The 20,577-nt window shown below is 45.5% G+C and overlaps 1 protein-coding gene across 3 annotated transcripts in view; it reads right to left on the bottom strand.

The window, feature by feature from the left end:
- The window catches only part of DACH1 (dachshund family transcription factor 1), a 366,571-nt gene extending 347,810 nt beyond the window's left edge, over window positions 1-18,761 (bottom strand). For all 3 annotated transcript variants that reach the window (XM_049815997.1, XM_049815999.1, XM_049815998.1), the window contains exon 1: window positions 17,981-18,761. In XM_049815997.1, coding sequence (XP_049671954.1) covers window positions 17,981-18,744 — 764 coding nt within the window. In that variant the 5' untranslated portion in view covers window positions 18,745-18,761. The remainder of the gene's footprint in view (window positions 1-17,980) is intronic.
- Between the last annotated feature and the right edge of the window lie 1,816 nt (window positions 18,762-20,577).

Here is a 20,577-nt window from a genome sequence, read left to right as displayed (position 1 = left end):
GTTCATCATATACGGCAAGTGAGCACTTAGGCATGATGTCAAAGAAACTACTTCAACATCCAGGCAACTTTTAAAACCATGCAACTCTTTAAAGTGAAGATAACTCCACACAGCCAAGTAGATTAAAAATGGTGACTGAAGACAGAATTTTCTCCCAGGCAAATTGCCAGTATTTTTTTGAAAGGTAAACTCAAGCTTTTAATTAGCATGAACACTCCTCCCTATGAGCATTGCCACTGCCTGGATCATCTTAAAAAGGAATAAAAATGGCATCCCACGACTGTGCTGTGGAGCTTCGACTTCCAGCAAGCACAACAGAGAAATTACAAACCATTGCCTATAAGCACAGCCATGGAAGTTGAAGGTTGGTATAAGCAAAGGTGAAGAGATTTTTAAAAAGCAAACAATGCCACAGTCAAGTGAATATGAAGTGAAGTAGGGGTAAAGAAAACAATTGAAGCCTGGCAATTTCTCCACTTCTGTTATTGGTAGTTTTTATTAGTTACTCATTCTTCTGGTTCTGTAAATTAAAATCTCTACTAAGAAAGCTAAATCAAGGATGATTAATAACTTATGATTTAACCTCCCTTCCTCCCACAGTTCAAAATGAAGTGAAAGTTATCCTCAGCCTGGCCTGTCATGGCGGGCAATGGTCCAAATCAAGGAAACTGGGTCAAGCATGTTTTAAAGCCAGTGCTATATGCTTTAGCAAGCATAATTATCTATTTGCTTGCAATACAATACTGTTTCACACTTAAGACTCTGAATAATTTCTTCTAAGAGTGGAAAATTAATATGCTAATAATGAAAATAACATATATCCGCTTCCCTAAAATGATGCCTATAACACAGTTATCTTTTTTTTTCCAACTTACGTGTCCACTGCACCATTTTATAATTATTAGAAGATACTCCAGGGCATGTGTTGTGCTGGTGTACAGCGACTTCTCTGGTGGCTGAAACCATTCAGCCCCGTGGACTCGCGAATCACGAAGCACCCACAGCTTAGCAAATCCTCCTCCGACGCATGTCACGTCGCATCTCATTGCTTCAACGCAACCCTCGCACTCCTTCCGTACCACCGGCAGCGAAACGCCGAAGCACGGGTCGCGCCCCTGCACCCCTGCTCCCACCCCCGGCCCGCCAGAGGCACGAGGCGTTTCCCTCGGAGCTCGGGATGAGCGTTCACGTTTGGCACCTAAGCATTTGCAGGGGTGTCTGAATTTTGTTGGGGGGGGTGGGGGGCTGTGTGGATTTAGTAATTCCTGGCGGTCTTCTGCAGGTGTTCAAAACCACCTCGGCTTAGCCGAGCGGCTCACTTGCAGGGCGAGAGAGCCAAGGAGTTCCTACATCAAACATTCCTGGGAGGTGCCTGCCCAATGGCAGTGGGTACAACCGGCACTCTAATCACTGCTGAAATCACTGATAGCGCTGTCTATCCACACTATGACAGACAAAAGCTGAAATGTATTAAACATAGCAATCCATCATCCCGCAGATGGGAAGCAGGAGCCAGCGGAGTTCAGAGGGAGCGACTCCCGCTGCTAACAATGGCTGAAGTACTGACAGTTCACTGCTCCTCCCTGCTCCTCTCCGCACTCTTCTCCCGGCTTCCCGAGAGCGATAAATGAACAAACAGCCCGCTGAAGAAGAAGGATTTAAACGCTGTAGACTTGCTGATAGCTATTATTCCAACTCCGAATGCCTATAAACAAGCTTAATGAGACATCGGTTCTCTTCTTAAAAAAAAACCCACAACAAACCCACAAGGTTGTTACATGAAGGAATCGTGAATTCAAATAAATAAGAACCCCCCCAAAACCCCCACCAAACTTTAAACATGTTAGGTGTGTAAATCTCATCTGAATATATGAGAAGCTGACGAGCTAAATATCTAGCACCGGCAGCTGGCAGCTGGAGACAAGCTACAAACAACAGTGCTCCAAATTAAGAAGTAATTTATGTGGAATACATCATTATTTTAACATGAAGGATACAAAGCTTTAAAGGGGAGAGGAACGACTAGCAGACTTTTAAAGAAAAATAAGTCCGGAGCAAAGTAATGCTATTTATGAAAGTTGATTTTTCTTTCCTGACTTATTTCTTGTAGGACACATGAGTCACACAATATAGCCAAAGGAAAAACTGCAACTGCTAACACCACATTAGTAAAGTATAAAAGGGAAAGACACTTTTCTTAGCATTTCAGCCTTGTCATTTCCAATTTTCTGCTCTTTGGACATGCTTGTATTCAAATTCTGGAACATCTATTCAGCATATCAATCCTAATTAGACAATCTGGGTCTGGAAAGGATGAGAGCTGGGTCATTTGCATAATTTAATCATAAATACTCAGTGATACATATTTCCAAATGCATTTGTACAATTATCTTTTCATCCTTGGGGCAATGGTATTAATATGATTAGGCAATATTTCTGGAAAAAACAGACAAGTATGCACTCTTTTTAACTGCAGCTTAGGGCGATATGAAAAATTAATTAATTTCTGAAGAAAATCAATTTCTGTACGTGACCACATTAGACACTGCTAAACCAAGACACAGAGTCCTTTCTCAATCAGAACATTTTATCATTCTTTTCCAAATTCTGATTGTTATATGAACGTTTCAATAATAAAATTGTTAGATTATTTAAATTATCTTAATACATAGGCATGGGAAAGTGACTATTTCTTTTTCATGTTACCCTGACAGACATCATGTTTTAAAAAATGTATTGTTTGACCAGTCAATAGGAAACCTTAGCATTTGGTCTGAACTCATCTTATGTGATCTTTTATTAATGCACATTATACCGATTGAATTCAAGGACAGCAGGAAATAATTCAGCTCTGAAAACCACAGCTTAAAAAAAAATAGAACCACACTAACCTGAAGTATTTTAAAATTAATGTAAGGTTGCTTCCTTGTTTGTTTTGCTACGAAGAATTAGATAAGGTGTTCCTTCAACAGAAGCATACTCATTACAAAAATATTGTGACATATGTGGGATACAGCCAAGCACCCAGGTGGCTAATCTCATTTTTAGAAGAAAGATACTGCTTTGTATGTTAATTGGTGCAAAAAAAAAAAAAAAATACATTTATGTTTTTATATGTACCGTCTTTATTTCTTCTCAATCAACAGAAAAACTAGGAATTACTGCATGCAAATGCTCAATATTCATTTAATTTGCATGAAGGTGCTTGAACAATTTTTTTATTCTAACAAGCTCATTTTTCATGCGTTCTGTCTTTCATCCTAATCTAGCATCTGTCATTCCTTTTTGAAGTTATTATCGGCCCAATTCCCTCTTGGACATGGTTGCTGGGTGACCGGTATCTTAGCACCCACTTTGACAGGAACAGATGTGAATCTGATCAAGAGATTTCCCATGAGTACCTGAAATCACAAACAACTTTCGGGAAAAACAAACAGCCTCGCTGTCACTGTCCCTCTCTCGCCCTCCTTCCCATCCTTTCCCCCATCCCCCCAAAAACAAGAGTACGAGGAAGTTGAGGCAGAGTTATCCGGCGTCATTAAAACACGTTATTATTTGGCAGGTGAGCTCCCCAAACGTCTTTCTAGCGCATTCTGCCTTCAAACGGCAACTCTCAGCTTTAAGTTTTAATAACCACCCTTTGAATACTTCCAAAGACGACTGTTCGTTTCTAAGGTCACCATCTTCTAAACGTTCCCGCATTGAACTTGTTTTCGTCACATGAATGCTCTCATTTAAATCAATGGGATTACTCGTGTAAGCAAATTTCACATGCATACACGCACCCACCAGTTGTTTTATAAACACCTAACTCACATTTTGATTACAAATAATGTTCTTTGATCCTTCCCACACTTGGTTGCTGGTATCTGTGAAACTCCAGCTTATGAAAACTCTGCTAGCTATGCCATGTGGCTACCAATACTGACAATATTTAAGGACCTGCATAATTTTATTCCTGTAAATCATCCACCTGAGACGCTGTAGGCAACAGGACTCCTTACACAAACCGAAGTTTCCTTCCTGCTTGCAGGATTAAGACTTTTATGTGCAACCCAATATCACAGTGACTATATTCGTTGCTGCACATGTGATACAGAAAAATATGAAGAAACCTGGGAATTACAGCTATATGCTTCTGAAGTAAACTTAGAACCATACAAAGCATAGGTGAGAATTTCCAGAATGAGTGAATTTCTAAAAAAAATAAAATAAAATAATGTGTCTAACAAACTATTTCGTTCTTGTCTCTCTCCTTGCTGAGGCTATGCTGAGGCATAATTGATGCCTGGTATTTGCATGTTAGTGTTTAGTGGAGGAGTAATCAGCAAAACTCAGTCTTATGTTCTAACAGTAACGTCTTCTATCTACATATGGATACCAGCCCGGACCAGGAAAGAGGCGACTAGAGGAGATGGAGGTAATTCATTCTTTCAGGTATGTAATAAAAACACAAATACCTGTTTCCCATCTATCATCTCTGCCACAAGAATGTCATCCCACATCAAACTCCAAAGCAAAGCTTATTTCTTCTTGCTTGCTTTCCCAGGCACTACTCTAAACACAGTCTTACTTAGCAAAGAGAAAGGAAACATTTGTGATCCAAAGGCTGAAAATTTGATTATACATATGTAAACTTATAAGGCTGCATATAATAGTAACACTGGGTAAATCTGCTTTAACATGCTGTCAACCAGCTTTTCACTTTTGTCTCTTCACTATGCTACTCTTCAGCATGTTCCCAGCCCCATAGCCTCAGGGCTCTCGTCCCTACTGCTACTGCTAGGGTTAGCAACTGCTCCTTCCAACCAAGAATCCTCTGTATTTGAAGTTTTCACAGCACCTAATAAAACGGGGCTTCCATAAAGAATTGTAAATTTTCATCTTAATTTTCTTCAAAATCCAGAGAGCTGTGTGAGACGAAGAAAATAAACAGCAGGAGAGCAAAGGGAAAGGGAGAGTTTGATTTTCAAAGATCTGAAATTGTTCCTTCATACCGAGTTGTTGTTTTATGATTAAACAGATAACAAAGGAATTTTTTCCTCTCTAGTTTAGATGCAAAGAAAATTTAAGACAAACATTTCAATCACAATGAAGCATTCATTGCCATTACAGCTGATCTTAAAGATTTCCATTATTTACCACCAAAATCAGAAAAGCAGCCAAAACATTTTATTGGTAAGTCAAAAACCTTAGACTAGTCTGATCTAAACTTATTCTGGATACGGTAAAATTAATGTATCTTCTACCCAACTTATGAACAACAGAACTACAAAGGAAAAGCTAAGCAAATTAAGTGCTTAAGAAAATTGTTTAAGCCCCCGAATCCAACTGGACCTCTACCTCCCATTAAAAATCATTTGGGAACAAAACCATTCTCTGGGATAAAAATGTCCCCCTCTACCCACTCAGGGTATCAGCATCACACCATAGTCAAACCTGTTGATGGCATCAACAAAAACCAAATCACTAAAAGCATAAGGCTGACTTAGAGAAAGACAAAAAAAAGAGCTTAGGGATCGATATGACCACTTCTTTGAGGTGAATTAGAAAAGGACATTATGTACGCATATATAATAAATACATAATGGTGATAAGTAATCACCATTTAGAAGACTTGCTCTTCACTCCGCCAGTCAAAGGAAGCACGGGCCATGAATAACGGCCCTATGATGATGAACCTCACTGAACAGTTTGGTTACCCAGACCGGCAAAGTCATGAATGACTTAATATAAACTGTACTGAAAAATTCACCAGTGTGAAAAGCAAACAGAGTAAATAAGTATCTTCTTACTTGTCGTGATAACACCGCTATTCCCATTTCTCACCTTCCAGTCCCTTTTGCCCAAGCCAAAAAAGTGACTACAAACTTGGGACTAGGTGACAGCGGGAGCGGTAATTCCACATAAAAGCCTCCTCTGACACATCCACATTGAAGAGTATGAAGTCTACAGCCGGGGATCATCAGCTGAGCTGTTTAGTCAATCTAAAGTGTTAAGATGGTGTATAAAGAGAAAAGCAATCTATACTAGATGAATAGTATCCAAATCTGTCACTCATTCACTAGAAACAGGCAGACTTATGCAGGCACTTAATGCCAATTTCAGCACTGAAAATGTCTTTCAGGGGTGGGAAAGATTGCCTCAGAATAGGAAATGGTTTCCATGGGAAGGTGGAAGCGAAGCCTGGAAGGTTTGCAGAGCCTCTGTGGGATAGTAATTGCTGAGGCAAACTTAAGCTGAACAGAGCACTCAGTTTGTTAAATAAATCAAAATGCAAGCTAATTCTAATTTTAATGTAACCCTCTAAGCGTATACTTCAAGATATTCAGATGAACTAAGGAACCCTTCCCTGTCCTTAGGGCCCACTGTTTCAACTTAGCTGGTGTACTCCAACCTGGCACCACACTGGCAGAAACTCTTGGACACCCAAAGTACCCTACCCCCTCACCAGAGAGGGGTAAGCACTCACCGCAGGGTCTCTGGGCTCCTGCCGCAAACCAAAGTACTGAAAGAAGAAAGCCATGGTAGCACCTACTCATTCATTACTTTCACTGATTCCAAGAGGAGGTCTGAAGCCAGATTTTCCAAATCCCAAATTTTGAGTGTAACTGAGGGAAGGAGAAAGGTCGTTCTGGAGGAAGGAAGAAAAGAGTCTCGGTGTCGTCTTGTAAACTGTCTCTCTGGGCAACCCTTTTTGAACCTGGAGCCACCATGTTCCACGTCCCAGGTGAGCGGCCTAATGACCCGTCTGCAGAGTCACTCTCTTCTCTATAGCCCGTACAACGTGTACCGACTACAGGCACTGCCTGCTCTACGTTTGCGCTTCATGTGCAGAAAAATGAAGCCTAAGTTACTAAAGCCAGAGGAGAGTACACGGTTTCAGGATTTAGCCCATACCAAACAAGTTCTATAATTTAAACTTTTTTGCAGCTTAATTATATTGAAAAACCATTAGACATATTAAAGAATTAGAACGTTGAACTGTTAAATATTAGGCACATGACCCATACCTAATGTAAAGTAAGTTTCTAAAAATGTCCTCAGAAAAATTTAGTAGAAAAACAGGTGTAGGATAGAATTCAAATGTGACCCATAAGGCCGCAGTATTTAGAAATGAATTGGGATCAGTTCATTCCTTTCCCCATGGGGTAACTTGTATAAATGTAATTCTATGGTTTCATAAAACCAGGTCAAGTTTTTGTCCCTTGAGGTCCTTTGGCAATTTGAAGCATGGCAGCACTTCTTCCTGGCTACAAGTTCAAATCTGCATGAGTTCTGGAAATGTGAAAGGAAACGATTAGCCGAGCTGAAAAGACAGACCCATCCCGATTACAGCACACCTTCCACACAGAAAACCACTTATGGGGGTGAAACACGATTTCACCAAACAGTATTTAGAACCAGTTGCCTCTTTTCATTTAAGCTGATGAAAATGCCTGCGTTTTTCACCTCTACAAAAATAAATATTTTTCTTTCATCAGCTGGCTCACCAAATAAAAGAACAGACGACCTTATCCCAGAACCATGCCAGCAGTTTGAACTGACGACATCCTTCTCGTTTAATGTCAAAATGTTTTACTCATGTAGTCATACTTTGGAGTATTTGTGAATACATGTATGCTTCACGATGCCTTTCCTAACTATTATTTTATTACCTCTCATGATATCATTGTATTACCCTAATTTAAGTAATAAAACACGTACCATAAGAAGCAACGAGACAAAATCATGGAGGGGCTCACCCGGAGAGATGAAACCTGTGCTCGGCAGACCCACATCAGCAAAGGCTCAGCAGCAGGGAGCTGCCTGCCATGGCGGCTCCGTTCCCTCAGGAACGGCCTGTCCTACGCACAACGTGCCAGGGTCCGAACTTCGCTGCAGCGAGGCCAGAGCGATAACGGGCCGAGCCCGACGGCCCGGCTGAGCGGTCCGCATCCCCCCGTCCGGGACCGCGCTCCTCCAGCTCCGTACGCGGGGCAGGAGGCCCCAGGCGCTGCCGCACCAGAGCCCACGGGGAGACCCACCTCCGCGGGGACCGCTCCAGAGGGACAGACGCCCATCGCGGAGCTCTCAACAGCAGATTCAAGGAGCGGGGGAAGTGTAACAGACCAAAAAAATCCAGCGTCTTTAAGCAAATTACTTTCTCAGCGTGGGTAAATCTGAGCTCTACGTACTGTGGAGGTGGGCTACTTCTTCTGAAGATAAATTCCACCCTTTTCCCCGCTCTACCAGGATGATGCCAGAGAAACTCTGAACAGTAAAATCGGTTGAAAGTTCATTAATTGTTAGCCACATCCCACCTGTCGCACCGTGAGGTGGCCTCAAGCCAATACAACAGCTGTGGCTATACCCAAACATTCCGACTAAAAACCTCACTGATGCCCTCCCCAGGAAATGTTATGACTCCTTCCTCCCACAGCTGGCAAAGGCGCTCCTGAAACAGCTATATGCTGTTAAATTAGTATTTCTAACAAATTTTCCTCATAGTTTCTCAAAAATGCATTTTATACATAGCTATACTTTAAACTGTAAATTACAGTAGCAGGAACTACATTTTCTACTATTATATTTTTAACATGATATTTCAGCAGCAAATTAATTTTGAAGGGAATCGGTAGAATCATAAGCTATCTACAATACCCAATAATGTAAGACACAATAATTTATTAGCATTTCATGTTTATTTTTTAACCTGGCCTGTTAAAAGCTATGAGTATCAGCTTAAAACAAAAAAACAAACAAAAAAATCCCAAGTGATCCTGCTTTGAATCAGAACAATATACAACAAAATCTCCAACAGAATTGTGGCATTAGTCTTTAGTGGTAGATACAGACACAGAGAAACAATAAAGTCCTATGTATCATCTACATTGTAAGAACTGTTCTAACAAGCTAAGAGAGAAATATATTTTAAAAAGAGAACTTATGACTTTTCACTTCTATCAGTCCTTATTATCTACTTACAACCACCTGAGGTATTTTGCTTCCCCTTCCTATTTTTTTTTTTTTTTTTAGCTTTTAAGCACTAATTTAAGGATACAGAAAACAACTGGAAAATGGTTTCACTTCCTTCCCACCAAACTATGAGTACCAGAACTAAAACGTGAAAAGTGACAGCCATGGCACACATCTTGGAAGTGCCCATTCCCTTCAAAAAGAGATAGGCTGCTTCTGTGCTACAAAAATGAATACAAAAAATCCCAGCGGGGGGTACAAAGCCATGGGTTGTACCAAATTCTGATACTCATTCCTGCCAAGACGTTGCCCTGATTTCCTAAAATCAATTAATACAAAAGAAGACAATACTCACAAAAACATTAAAAAATGCATCATGAATCTAGTTTATGCAACAAGTGTTAATTTACAGGACACTAAATCTAAAGCATTTTGTCAATGCTTTCAAACTGTCCCTACAAATGGTAGAAAGTATACAGTAAGACAGCTTCCTACCAAAGATGTCAACCGATTCTTTTATAGCACTTCCAAATATATTTTGCATATGCTTGGTTTAAAAGATGTATGTAAGCTATTGAAAGCAACAGGACTATCCACATTCTTAAAGTTAAGCATATGGTTTAAAACCACAGCATTTTTATTTTAATGTAAATAGCTGAGTCCTACAGGCGACCTTCTCCAAAAAATAAAGGTTTTTACAGCAGCCCAGGAGACTAGAAACAAATTATATGCTTCATAAAGACAGATAATGCTGGCATCCATTAAAACACGATCTAAAACCAATTAAAATATTAAGTTTAAATTTTTACTTACATTTGGAAAAGTATCACCCAAAAATAATAGCTTTAGCAATGTTTTTTAAAGAATGCTCAAACTATTAATAAGCCCTGACTAGTTTTATCACTGATAAAAATGTAATGCATTGTTTGTACTTCTCTTAAAATACAGTACCTATAACCTGAAAGCAGCTTTCTTCTGTCCCATACATAAAATCATCATCTAGCTCTTTATTAGAAGGAAAAATAATTCATTAGGTAAGTATGAGAACAACATGAAATCAAGGTTACAAAAGATGTAATTAAATAGTAATAAAATATATATTTATATATTACCTGTTCCCTTTATAGTTCACTTTATATAACAACTTTCTTTTTGATCCCTTGCAATTGTTTTATGTAAGATGAAAAAGCAAAGCATTTCCCAAAAGTAAGATTTAAAAATAATTTCTATCACACAAAAATTTGTAAATACAAACATATTCTGAGAGACGTCCTGAACAACAACAGCTTTTGGTCCAAACGTAAAACACCTATTACCTGTTCTCAGTACAGTATCATTAACAAGTACTCTAACATGAGCGTTAGATTCAGAGTTATGAACTTCAATCATGACACTGTAATGTTACAAATATATTTTAGCTGTCAATTATGCTAAAATGTTTGCAGCAGTCCCACGTACTCCCCTTCTTCCCCCTTCTCCCCAGCCCCATCCACTTCCAGTACGTAACTCTGTTACTTTGTCAGCCAGGTAGTCTGTATGCACACCTATGTACGGCCCTCTCAGGTAATTACACAATCTAAGGAACAAATTAAACATAAAAAATACATGTCTTAATAGTTAAAGTGCCTTTTTTTTTCAGTATTTTTAGTATCACATAAAAGCGTAATGTGAATACGAAAACTAGTCTGAAAGCTTTCTTTGAACCCGAGCTTGTTTTGGATCAAAAGGAATTTAGGCAGAATTTAACCACTTGGCTAATTTAGAGAATAATTCTATAAATTCTAAGGATGAATAAAAATTCATGACCAAAACATCCTTGTATTTTAATGGGAAAAGAACATCCAGTTAGTGTGGTGATGTGCACCAGGAAATTTTAATTGCACCTGCTCCAGTGTTTCTGGACTATGGCTAACTTCAGCCTTCCAATGGACATAAAACCCCACTGTTTGATACTTGTAATAAAAGACAAAAGAAAACCTTCATACTGAAATAACCTTCTTCTTCATGAGGAAGATGCAAAGTACAAAAGATGCAAAGAAAATACCCACAGTACATTAGTTTTGGAGCGAACAGAGTACCTTTAAACAGAATAATGAACAGAAAGTTATGTAGGTGCTACCCACACGAGTATTCTCAGCGGTGCACAATAGAAACTTTAGGCTGTTTTATTACATCAAAAGCAGAATATTGAGAATATTTAAAAACAGGTTTATACTTTTTAGGAAGGTTCTGTTTATTCCTAATAAACTTTTTGTCTATACATGATTTACAAGATCTTTCCATACAATTCTGGAAACTGTATTGTATATATTCATACACCTGCCGCAGGAGGATGTTGACTCTAAATGTAATTATCACAAAACATCATTTAAGGCAATGTGAACTGAAATACATTTTGTGATCCATGTCCTCTATCACAACTCATGCAAGCAGTTTCATTAGTTTTGGTGAATGTATCCTGAACTACTGCTCAGGGTCTTTTCAGTCCAATATCCCATCTCTAAAAGAGACCTATGGAAATTCACAGGAGAGAATGCAAGTATTCGGTATTTATGGAGTTATCCCTCCCCCGTGTAGTTTCCCAGCTCATCGCTACCAGTGACTTAGAGTAAAGAATTCCAAATTGGGATATAACTGTGTGGTCAAAAGCTGATCCCTCCTCTCACGAAATTCACTGACAGCATTCTTCTACTTCATGCTATGGAAAATCCATTACTACCCTTTTTCTTTTCTTTCCATTAGGAAAAAAAAAAAAAAAAAAGACGTTTAAAACAGTTCACAGTTATTCACAGTTAATGCTAAAATTCCCTATTTAATAGATTACACTTCAATATTCTGCCCTGCTTATGAAATGAAACATCAGCACTTGTTAGGAGATGCCCCCGGCTGAGCACTGTATCAGATAAATAAGCAGAACATAGTGGGTTAAGGATAAAGTTACTCCTCGAAGCAACCTGGATTTTATCATTTCAAGTCACAGACATACCTTGCATCTAAATATAAAGATTTTTGGTTTATGTTTCAGGATTTTTGAAAATAATTTAAATGATAATGGAAAAAGAAAAATTCTTCCTTAATGCATGCTGGAAAAATTATCTATATATGAATTAACTCTCTGGATCATAATAGCTTTTTGCAGATGACTCTTCAGCTCTATCATTTAAATACGTATTTAGGCAACTAAAAATTTACTGTCAATTCATATTATGTCAGTCCACATTATGGCGCTGTTACAGTATGCACATTTAAAGATTATTGAAAAAATTACTGTTCGTGTGCAGGATATAATTTGCAAAAGGTTAATAACTATTTTAAAACAATGAATGGAATTAACTCATAATGCAAAACAGATGCCCCAAATGTTATTTTTAAAACAAAACATATTTAACTTATAAAAGAACAAAGAGGATCTAAATCCAGTCCTGTTGCTTAAAACCAGGCAGGCATCGTGGTTGTTTCGGGCTCTCGGTTCGCTCGCTCATACAATTTTGACACAACCCGGTAGTTTCTGACTACTCCCTGTGCTATCCTGCAGCCAGAAATGGATTTTTACAGCTAAACTTGTAAAGCTTCTCCACGAAGAGGCAATACTAGCAGCGCTGAAAGAGATTTACCTGTACCAGACCAGCAGAGATTGCAGCAATAATTTAATATATCTATGGTACAGTTCAAAAGGAAAATATTAAAATTCAACCCAGTGTATGACAATTCTCTGCTTCGTATGCAATTCACTTTAGATGATGAATCACAGAGATAGGCAAAAACAGCCGTCTGGAACGATCTAGTAACAGGAGAAAACAGAAGAAATACTAAATGGCAGTCAAACAAAATTATCATTTCCAACGAACATTCGGAACACACTCCAGATTACAAAATACGAGGCAGGCAGGCAGTAAATAGGGTTACTTTCAGTGCATTTTGGTTTACGGCGCTGAGGAGCGGCAGAGAAGAACACGGGTGCGGGAGCTGCGGCCCCCCGAGCACCGGCCCAGGGGGGCAGGCGGCGGGGCACCCCCTCCCAGCGTCCCGGGTGGGATCACCAGCCCCAGAGAGGGAGCGGAGGCCCAAAACCGGACTGAGCGTCTGAACGGGCAGAACAGTGGTTTGTGGAAATAACAAAGCGATTCGCTGTCCTTTCACACAGCCTGTTCTCCTAAGTAAAGTCGATATAAAACTGACAATAAAACTGTGCATTTTTATATCAACTACAGCTACCAGGGAAAGGTTTCTTAAAAAAAAAAAACAAAACCCACACCACAAAACTTTACCAATATGCATAGCTATAAGATAAAGGAGGAGTTAATCAAATTGAACACTTGAGGAAAATCATGTGAAGCAATCAGGAAGAAAACGTCCCCCTGCCCATCACCAGCAGCAGCCCCTCGCGTCCCTGCGCAGAACGGCACGGGCAGCGTTGCACGACGGGCGGGCGAGGAGGGGAACGTTCACTGGGGAGGAGGGCTCCTTCCACAAGTATCGGACACTGGGCTACTGCCTGGGACCAAGTATCAAAGGGATAAACAGTCCGTTCCGTTGTAGTAAGCGTGGTCCAACGATCTCGGCTTCTGATTTATAATATTCACCAATAAATAAATAGCGTAAGATGGATTATTAAAGTTCTGTTATTGCGAGCGGCTGGAGTCTTTCAGGGTTTGGGGTTTTTTTTAAGTCTGAGGAAGCCACCTCCAAACCTTTTACTCCTTTATGGTTACTACAATTTATCCTCTGGCCTTCCCAAAGTCGTCTTTGCTTGTAAAACCTACCATATTTCTGCTGATTGTATTTTAGTAATCTGTGGCAAGAAGGAAGGTCATCAATATAAACCACAGATACTATATATTTGACATTCCTTCCAGCTGCACTTGCTGACCTGTTCATTTAAAATATCTATGATCTGTACTAACCTCTCTGGGTGAGATACTCCTTTAATTAATACAAAGAGAAAAAAACTACACAAGTGTGCAGTATTCGGTAAACGAGCACATGCTAGGTCCACATAATTTGAGAGGAGCAGAAGCTAGCAGAGAGAGACTGAATAACTGCCATGCAAGAGGGGCTTTGAAGAGAATTGTTTCATGTTCGGCCTCTTTCCCCTTCATACTCGAAAATCAATTAGGTTGTTTTCCAAAATTTGTAAATAGCTTCCAAACAGTGCAAGTAATTCCCCGCTTTAAGTATGAATGTCAATGAACTCATTCAAAATCATCTTCAAATGTCAGAAAAGATTAACATATCCTGGCCACAGGAGGGAGGTCAGAAGAAGGCACACGCTTTTAGTCTTTGCTCGGATGGGCACGATCCAAAGCCAGCCTAAGTCTATGGGCAAACTCCACGAAGGGACCCAGCATGGTAAAATTCCACGACAAGTGCTCAAAACACAAGAGACCAGAAACAATCTGGGATCAATATCTTCCAGGTCATTAATCCTAGGCAGGTGACATCCAGTGCACAGTGCGCTACTCTCTTTCACGCACACATGCAAGAAACCTGACTCGATTGGCACCTAGTAGCTCTAAATATTTTCCACGTTTTGCCTTTATCCTTCCCCTGTTTGTTTGGCATATGGCTTTCTAGCATCCCATTAATGTCAAACCGTTTAATCGGAATGTAAGCTAAATGCACAGTTTGCTATTTCCTGGATTTCTGTTGGGCAACCAGTGCTTTTTATGAGGAAAATAAAAGCAAAGGTCAGTACGACCAGAAAAGAAAAGTCATCTTCCATAACGGAAGCTAATTTTTCCAGTGAACTGATACAGAAGCCTAATTTAGAAAAAGGTCCTTTAGTATCATGTTATTATTAGTAGTATCACAAATAAACACAGAAACCAATTCACTTTACAGACCTCCACATTAAGCATTCAATAGAAAATCCCTTGGTGTTTCATTGATTTTTGTTTTATTGATTTTTTTAAATAGCAATATCACAGTTAAAATGTATCATTTTGGTAAAACACGTCTAAAACTTTTCCATCTTGAAATAAGTTATTACAAATTATTTCCACAGCAACTGGCAACTAACGATTCAATCCATTTAAAGAATAACAAAGTAATGGCTTTATTTGGATGCCTTTTTTGATTAAATAACGTATTAACCTTGATGAAGCTTTCCAAAAAGGGATTAGCGTATTTGAGTGCATCAGCTGATTATGAGACAAATATAACAGTGGATAAGATGCTGGTTCAAAATTTTTGAATCTGATGAGTGTAACAATTTAGCCGCTAGGACGGAGTTGGCTCTTACGGCTTCCACCTCAACAGTTAAGTGTCCACCCAGGATACAAAAAGACATCACCCAGCTAAAGTATGCAGGAACTGAGAGTCTGAAAAGGTCACTTAAATCACTAAACCGAGTAGATCAAAATATCCTGTGTAATTACTGTAACGTCAGAAATAATTAAAAATAATTAATTTGTACGGAAAGAAGAATCAGAATGAAACGTATTGGAGGGGAAACCCAGAAAGTAAATACAGTTTCATCTTCTGAGGGTATCATCCATTTGGACCAAAACTCACTGACCCACTTTGCTTTATTCGTCCATACTGTAATAATACATTTTGCATACCTACTGTATATCCTTTCCATTAAGTTATTTGCTTAATGGATGTATAAATAAGTCTACTACAATTATGCTTTTTAAGGGTCAAATCCTATCCACTTCTGAACCCACTACTGTAATTTCTACTACGCTGGATGGCAACACGGCAGACCTCAGAAACAGCTGAAACACGGCCGATTCTGTGCTGTTGACATAATCAACCCATGTTACAACCAGGCTGCCAAACCCTTTTATAGCCCTGCCAAGTCCAGGAATTGGAGTCCCCGTACTCCACACACACACACACACACACACACACACACAAAAAAAAAAAAGAAAAGTTTCTCTGTTTTTTAATTTCACGTGTTCAGATTACAATTCACACAGTATGACCGTAGCAAAATAAAACTCCCATCAGTTTATTTTAAGGACCGAATCTTGGAACTCGCGCAGAGTTGTTACGAGTTACATGCCACACACACAAAAAAACAATCGCCTAGGAGCAGCTATTAATATTCACGTTGATTCCGCATGCAACAACAGCAGAGTTACCCGCGCAGCTACAGTTCTGTCAGCGCTTGGAAGTTATTCCAGGCTGTTTTGTCCTGCTGCCCTGAATATTCAGGAACTTCAACGATCCATCCAGCAACAGCTACAGCAGAGGGAGAGCTCTGCTCCCCCTCGCCCCGTGCTCGTGAGCCCCAACTACCCCCAGCCCCCTCGGGGTGGGGGTGGGGGGGGTGTGGGGGCTGTCACCCCCCCGCCATCAGGGCGGGAAGGAGCTCGGCGTCGCAGGGGGTGAGCTCCCCACGTGTGGGCTGTTGCTGCACCTTGAAACCTGACAATGGGAAAGCGAAACGAGCCCGCTCTCTTTATCGCCGTGCGCGGGAAGTGGCGCGGGGACTTCGGCTACGACCCCCTCGGCGCCGAGACTTCGCGCCCCGCCAAGTTCCCGCACCCCCACCACACACACACACACACACACACACACACCCCGGCGCAGCAGCAGAGCCCCCCGCCCGGGGCAGCCCCCGGCAACTGGAGGCGCTTCCGACCGCTCTGATCTCGGGGTCACGGCAGTTATGCGATCCCTTCTCCTTATCGAGCAGATTCAGCCCTGTAACCTACAGATGGAGAGATAACAGCCCCGCGCTTTCGCCCTCAGTTGCAACGCAGGCTGCTGTTGCAGCAGGAATTTCCTCTTTTGCCAGCTCCCTCACACACACACACACACACCCACACACACACACACACACACCCGCAACACCCCTTCCCGGCTGTGGCAACTTTGGGGCTTCACCTCTCCTCCGCGGGTGTCCGTGCCCTCCCCCCGACCCCCACCCGCGGGCAGGGGACCGCGGCGGTACCCGCGGCCGGAGCGCTGCCCTCCCGCCCCCGGCGCCATCCCCGCCCGCGTTATTCTGCGCGGTAACAGGATTCAGCTTTGCCAAATCCCTTCCGCGCTCCCGCTGGCCCCCGTCGCCTCCTCCACGGCTGGCGGGGGCCGGGAGCCGCTCGCACCTGCTCCTCGGCCACCGACACCACCCCACCCCCCCCCCCCCCCCCCAAACCGCCCCGCCGGGGAGCCGGCCAGCCCGGCCGCCTGGCACCTCTCCCCGCTACCCCAAAGCAAAGCAGCCGCCGCCGCCTCCTCCTCCTCCTCCTCCTCCTCCTCCTCCTCGCCGTCTACCCGCCCTCCCTCCACACCCCCCACCCCGCTCGCCATGTGGCAACTGCCTCAGAGACCTATACAAAAAGTGCACGTGCCCCTTCGGCTATATGACAGCAGCTGATGGCCTCCATCCACCCCGGATAGGGCCCTCCGCCCGGGAGGCAGCTCCGCGCCCCATCCCACTGAAGCGAAACCCGAGTGTCTGTGTGTCGTCGCCGTCGTCGTGTCCCCCCCCCACCCGCCCCAGGACCGCTCCCCGCCCACTCCTGTGCACCCTTCGAGCGGCTTTTTCCCAGGGCTGCCCGTTTTTAAAGACGCATCCAGGGATAAACTCGAGGCGGGGGGGGGGGGGGTCCTGTCTGAAAGCACTTTTTGGCGCCGCTGTCCCCTCCCCCACCGCCCCTCTGCTGCCCACCGCCGCCCCGAGCCCCCGGGGCCGGGGGGGAGAGCGGGGGACAATGACGGGGCGACACTGCACGGCACGCGGGGAGGGGGACAGAAACACACACACACCCCTCCCTCCCTCCCTCCGTCCCACCAACAAGCAGCGCGGCCGGCTGCGGAAGAAGCCGGCTGGGCGCCGGGGCAGCGAGGGGCAGAGGCCGGGGGGGGGGGGGGGGAGCGCATGTGGCCGCAGGACGCGGGCCGCCCCCCCCCCCCCCACGGGCCCGCGCGGTGGCAGCGGGAAGCGGCGCAGCGCTCGCCCGCCCGGGCCGCACCGCGCGGGGGTGGGACGGGGGCGGCGGCGGCAAGGGGGGGGGGGGGGGGGGCCGGCGAAGGGGGGGGGGGGGTGCGTGTGCCTTGCGGCGGTTACCTGGCGTTGGTGCAGTCGTTGTAGAGGGTCTCGAAATCCTTCCTGGAGATGAGTTTGCAGCGGTTGACCCCGGGCTGGATGGCCCCCAGCCCCCTCAGGATGCGGACCTGCTCCACGTTGCAGACCACGGGCGTGATCTCCAGCCGCTTCAGCTTGGTGTAGACCGTGTGCAAGCCCCCCACCAAGTGCTTCAGGAAGAGGTCGAAAGCCTGGGGCAGGCAGATGAGCTCGCAGCCCTCCACGGTGAAGGAGGCCACTTTGGCCCCCCTCAGATCCACCATCTTGCACTCGTTATTCTGGGGGGTGTTCTCCACCGGGGACGGGGTCGAGTACACGGGCTTGCCGGGCAGGCTGCTGGCCGCGCTGGCCGCGCTGGCGTTGGGAGTGGAAGTGCCGCCGCTGCCGCTGCCGCCGCCGCTGCTGCCGCCGCCGCCGCCGCCGCCGCCGCCGGTGCCCAGGCTGGGGCTGCCGCCGCCGCCGCTGCCGCCGCCGCCGCCGCTGCCGTTACCGCCGCCGCCGCTGGTGGTGGAGGTGACTGTGGCCGCCGCTGCCGCCGCCGCCGCCGCCGCTGCCGCCGCTGCGATGGGCTCCGGCCGGAATAGGTTTGTCCCCGAAGCGGCCGGCGGGGGAGCGATGGACGGAGACGGAGAGGAGGTGGCCGACGAGGAGGTGGTGGTGGTGGTGGTGCAGGCGGCAGAAGTTGAGACCGGAGGCTGAGGGGGGACCAGCTGGGTCGGAGGGATCAAAGCAGCCGGTACGGCCATGGTCACATATACGGCGGAGGGGGCAGGGGGAGGGGGGGAAAGTTCCCACACACACACGCAGGGGAAGGGGGAAAATTTAAAAAAAAAAAAAAAAAAAAAATTAAAAAAAAAATAAAAGGAGGAAAGGAGAGAAGGGAGGAGGGGGGGAGAAGAAGGGGGGGATAACCCCGGATCAGGTGCTGCGGCGAGCGAGAGAGCAGGGGGCAGAGTGAGAGAGAGAAACGCACAAAGTGTCCCGCAAGTGGGGACGGAGGAGGAGGAGGAGGAGGAGAAGTCCGCTCCGGGCGGCGGGGCTGGGGCCGAGGGGAGGGGGAGGGCAGTTTCTTTTTGTGGTCCTTGCTCTAGCACCACGTTAAAGACGAAGGTGAAAAGGAGGAGGTTTGAAGGACTTCGGTTCTCTCTGGCAAGTACATTGATCAAAGATTGAGAGGGGAATGACAGAGAGAAAATGAGCTGGGAAGTGCTGGCTGCCGCCGCCGCCGCCGCTCGCTGGACGAGTTGTTGTTGTCACACGGTGCGGAGGGGAGGAGCTCCGGCAACTTGAAATACCCTTTGAAGCAGCAAAAGGCTCACTCACTAGTATTAACCCAAATTATCCAACCAGGAACCCGGAGCAGGAAAACAGAGGGAGAGGGAGAGGGAGAGAAGTCCCTCTCCCCCACCCCCCCGCCCCCCCTTCAGGAACCGTTAGATTACATGTTTCATATTTCACCCCACCAGAGACGAGATGTAATTTTCCCAGCCCTTTTCAGCAGTCGCTTGTCAACACAGTTTGTGGAGAAACACGAGCGTCTCCAGCGTTCCCCCGCAGCCGGGCGGGAGCGGGGAAGCCGGGGCGCGGGGCGGGCGCTGGCCGCACACCTTGCCGGGGCCGGGGAGGGGGCACCCGCCGACAAAAGCGGAGACCTCCGGGGGGGGGGGGGGGGGGGGGGCTGCCGCCGCTGCTGCTGCTGTTCGCCCGGGACCGCAAACGCTCCTCCCGGCGGGCTGCGAGTTGCTGCCGAGGGTCCGGCGGCAGCGCCGAGGCCCCTTTGTTGCTGCGCGGGGGGGGGGGGGGGGGGGGGCGCGCAAGGGCAGACCCACGCGGCAACATCTGCCGCGGCCCTCCCTGCGAGCGGGCGCTGCGGGTCACGCCGTCGGGAAACCGCGGCGGGGCTGCGGGGGGGGGGGGGGGTGGTGCTGCGGCGGCACCGAAGTAACTTAGGAGAGGGGAAAGCGCCCGCCCCGCGCAGGTACCGCCGCGCAACAGGTGGCGGCGCCGCGCAAAAGCCGCGCAGCAGCGGCTCGCGCCTCCCCCCCCCCCCCGCCAGGTAGCGCGGAAAGTCAGCTGGTGCGCTTGCCCACGCATGCGCAGTGGCGCAGGCGGCGGGACGTGCCTCGGCCGGCGTGGCCGGGCCCCGCGCGTGGCGTGGGACCCGCCGGCCGCCCGCCTCCGCCGTGGGAGTTTTAAGGCGCTTTTGGCAGCTGGTGTGCGTGGGGTCCGTCGGGAAAGCCGGGGGCTTTGTTCTGCTTCTCTCGAGGGCACTTCGCCTTTTTAAAGGGGTAAAGAAATGGCCATTCGCGCAGATTGGGGGGGGGGGGGGTGTCTGCGAAAATTGGGGCTGGCGCGTACGTCGCTCTTCCAGTTTTAAAAATACACGCCGTGGACTCGGTTAAGTGTGATGCATGAGTGTGCCCTTAGCAGCTTTTTTTTTAATGTATACTATTATGTGAGGTATGAGTCATGGGATGAGACATCCACGGAGGGGATAATCTCACCCGTAGTAATCCAGTGCAGGGCATTGCCACATTATCATACATAAACTAGTCTCCTACCATCTACTTGCTTACTGT

Source organism: Accipiter gentilis, chromosome 13 (assembly GCF_929443795.1).
Source record: "Accipiter gentilis chromosome 13, bAccGen1.1, whole genome shotgun sequence".
Taxonomy (NCBI): Eukaryota; Metazoa; Chordata; class Aves; order Accipitriformes; family Accipitridae; genus Astur; species Astur gentilis.
The sequence above is the reverse complement of the archived record's forward strand: the minus strand, read 5'-3'. Positions and strand labels throughout refer to the sequence as shown.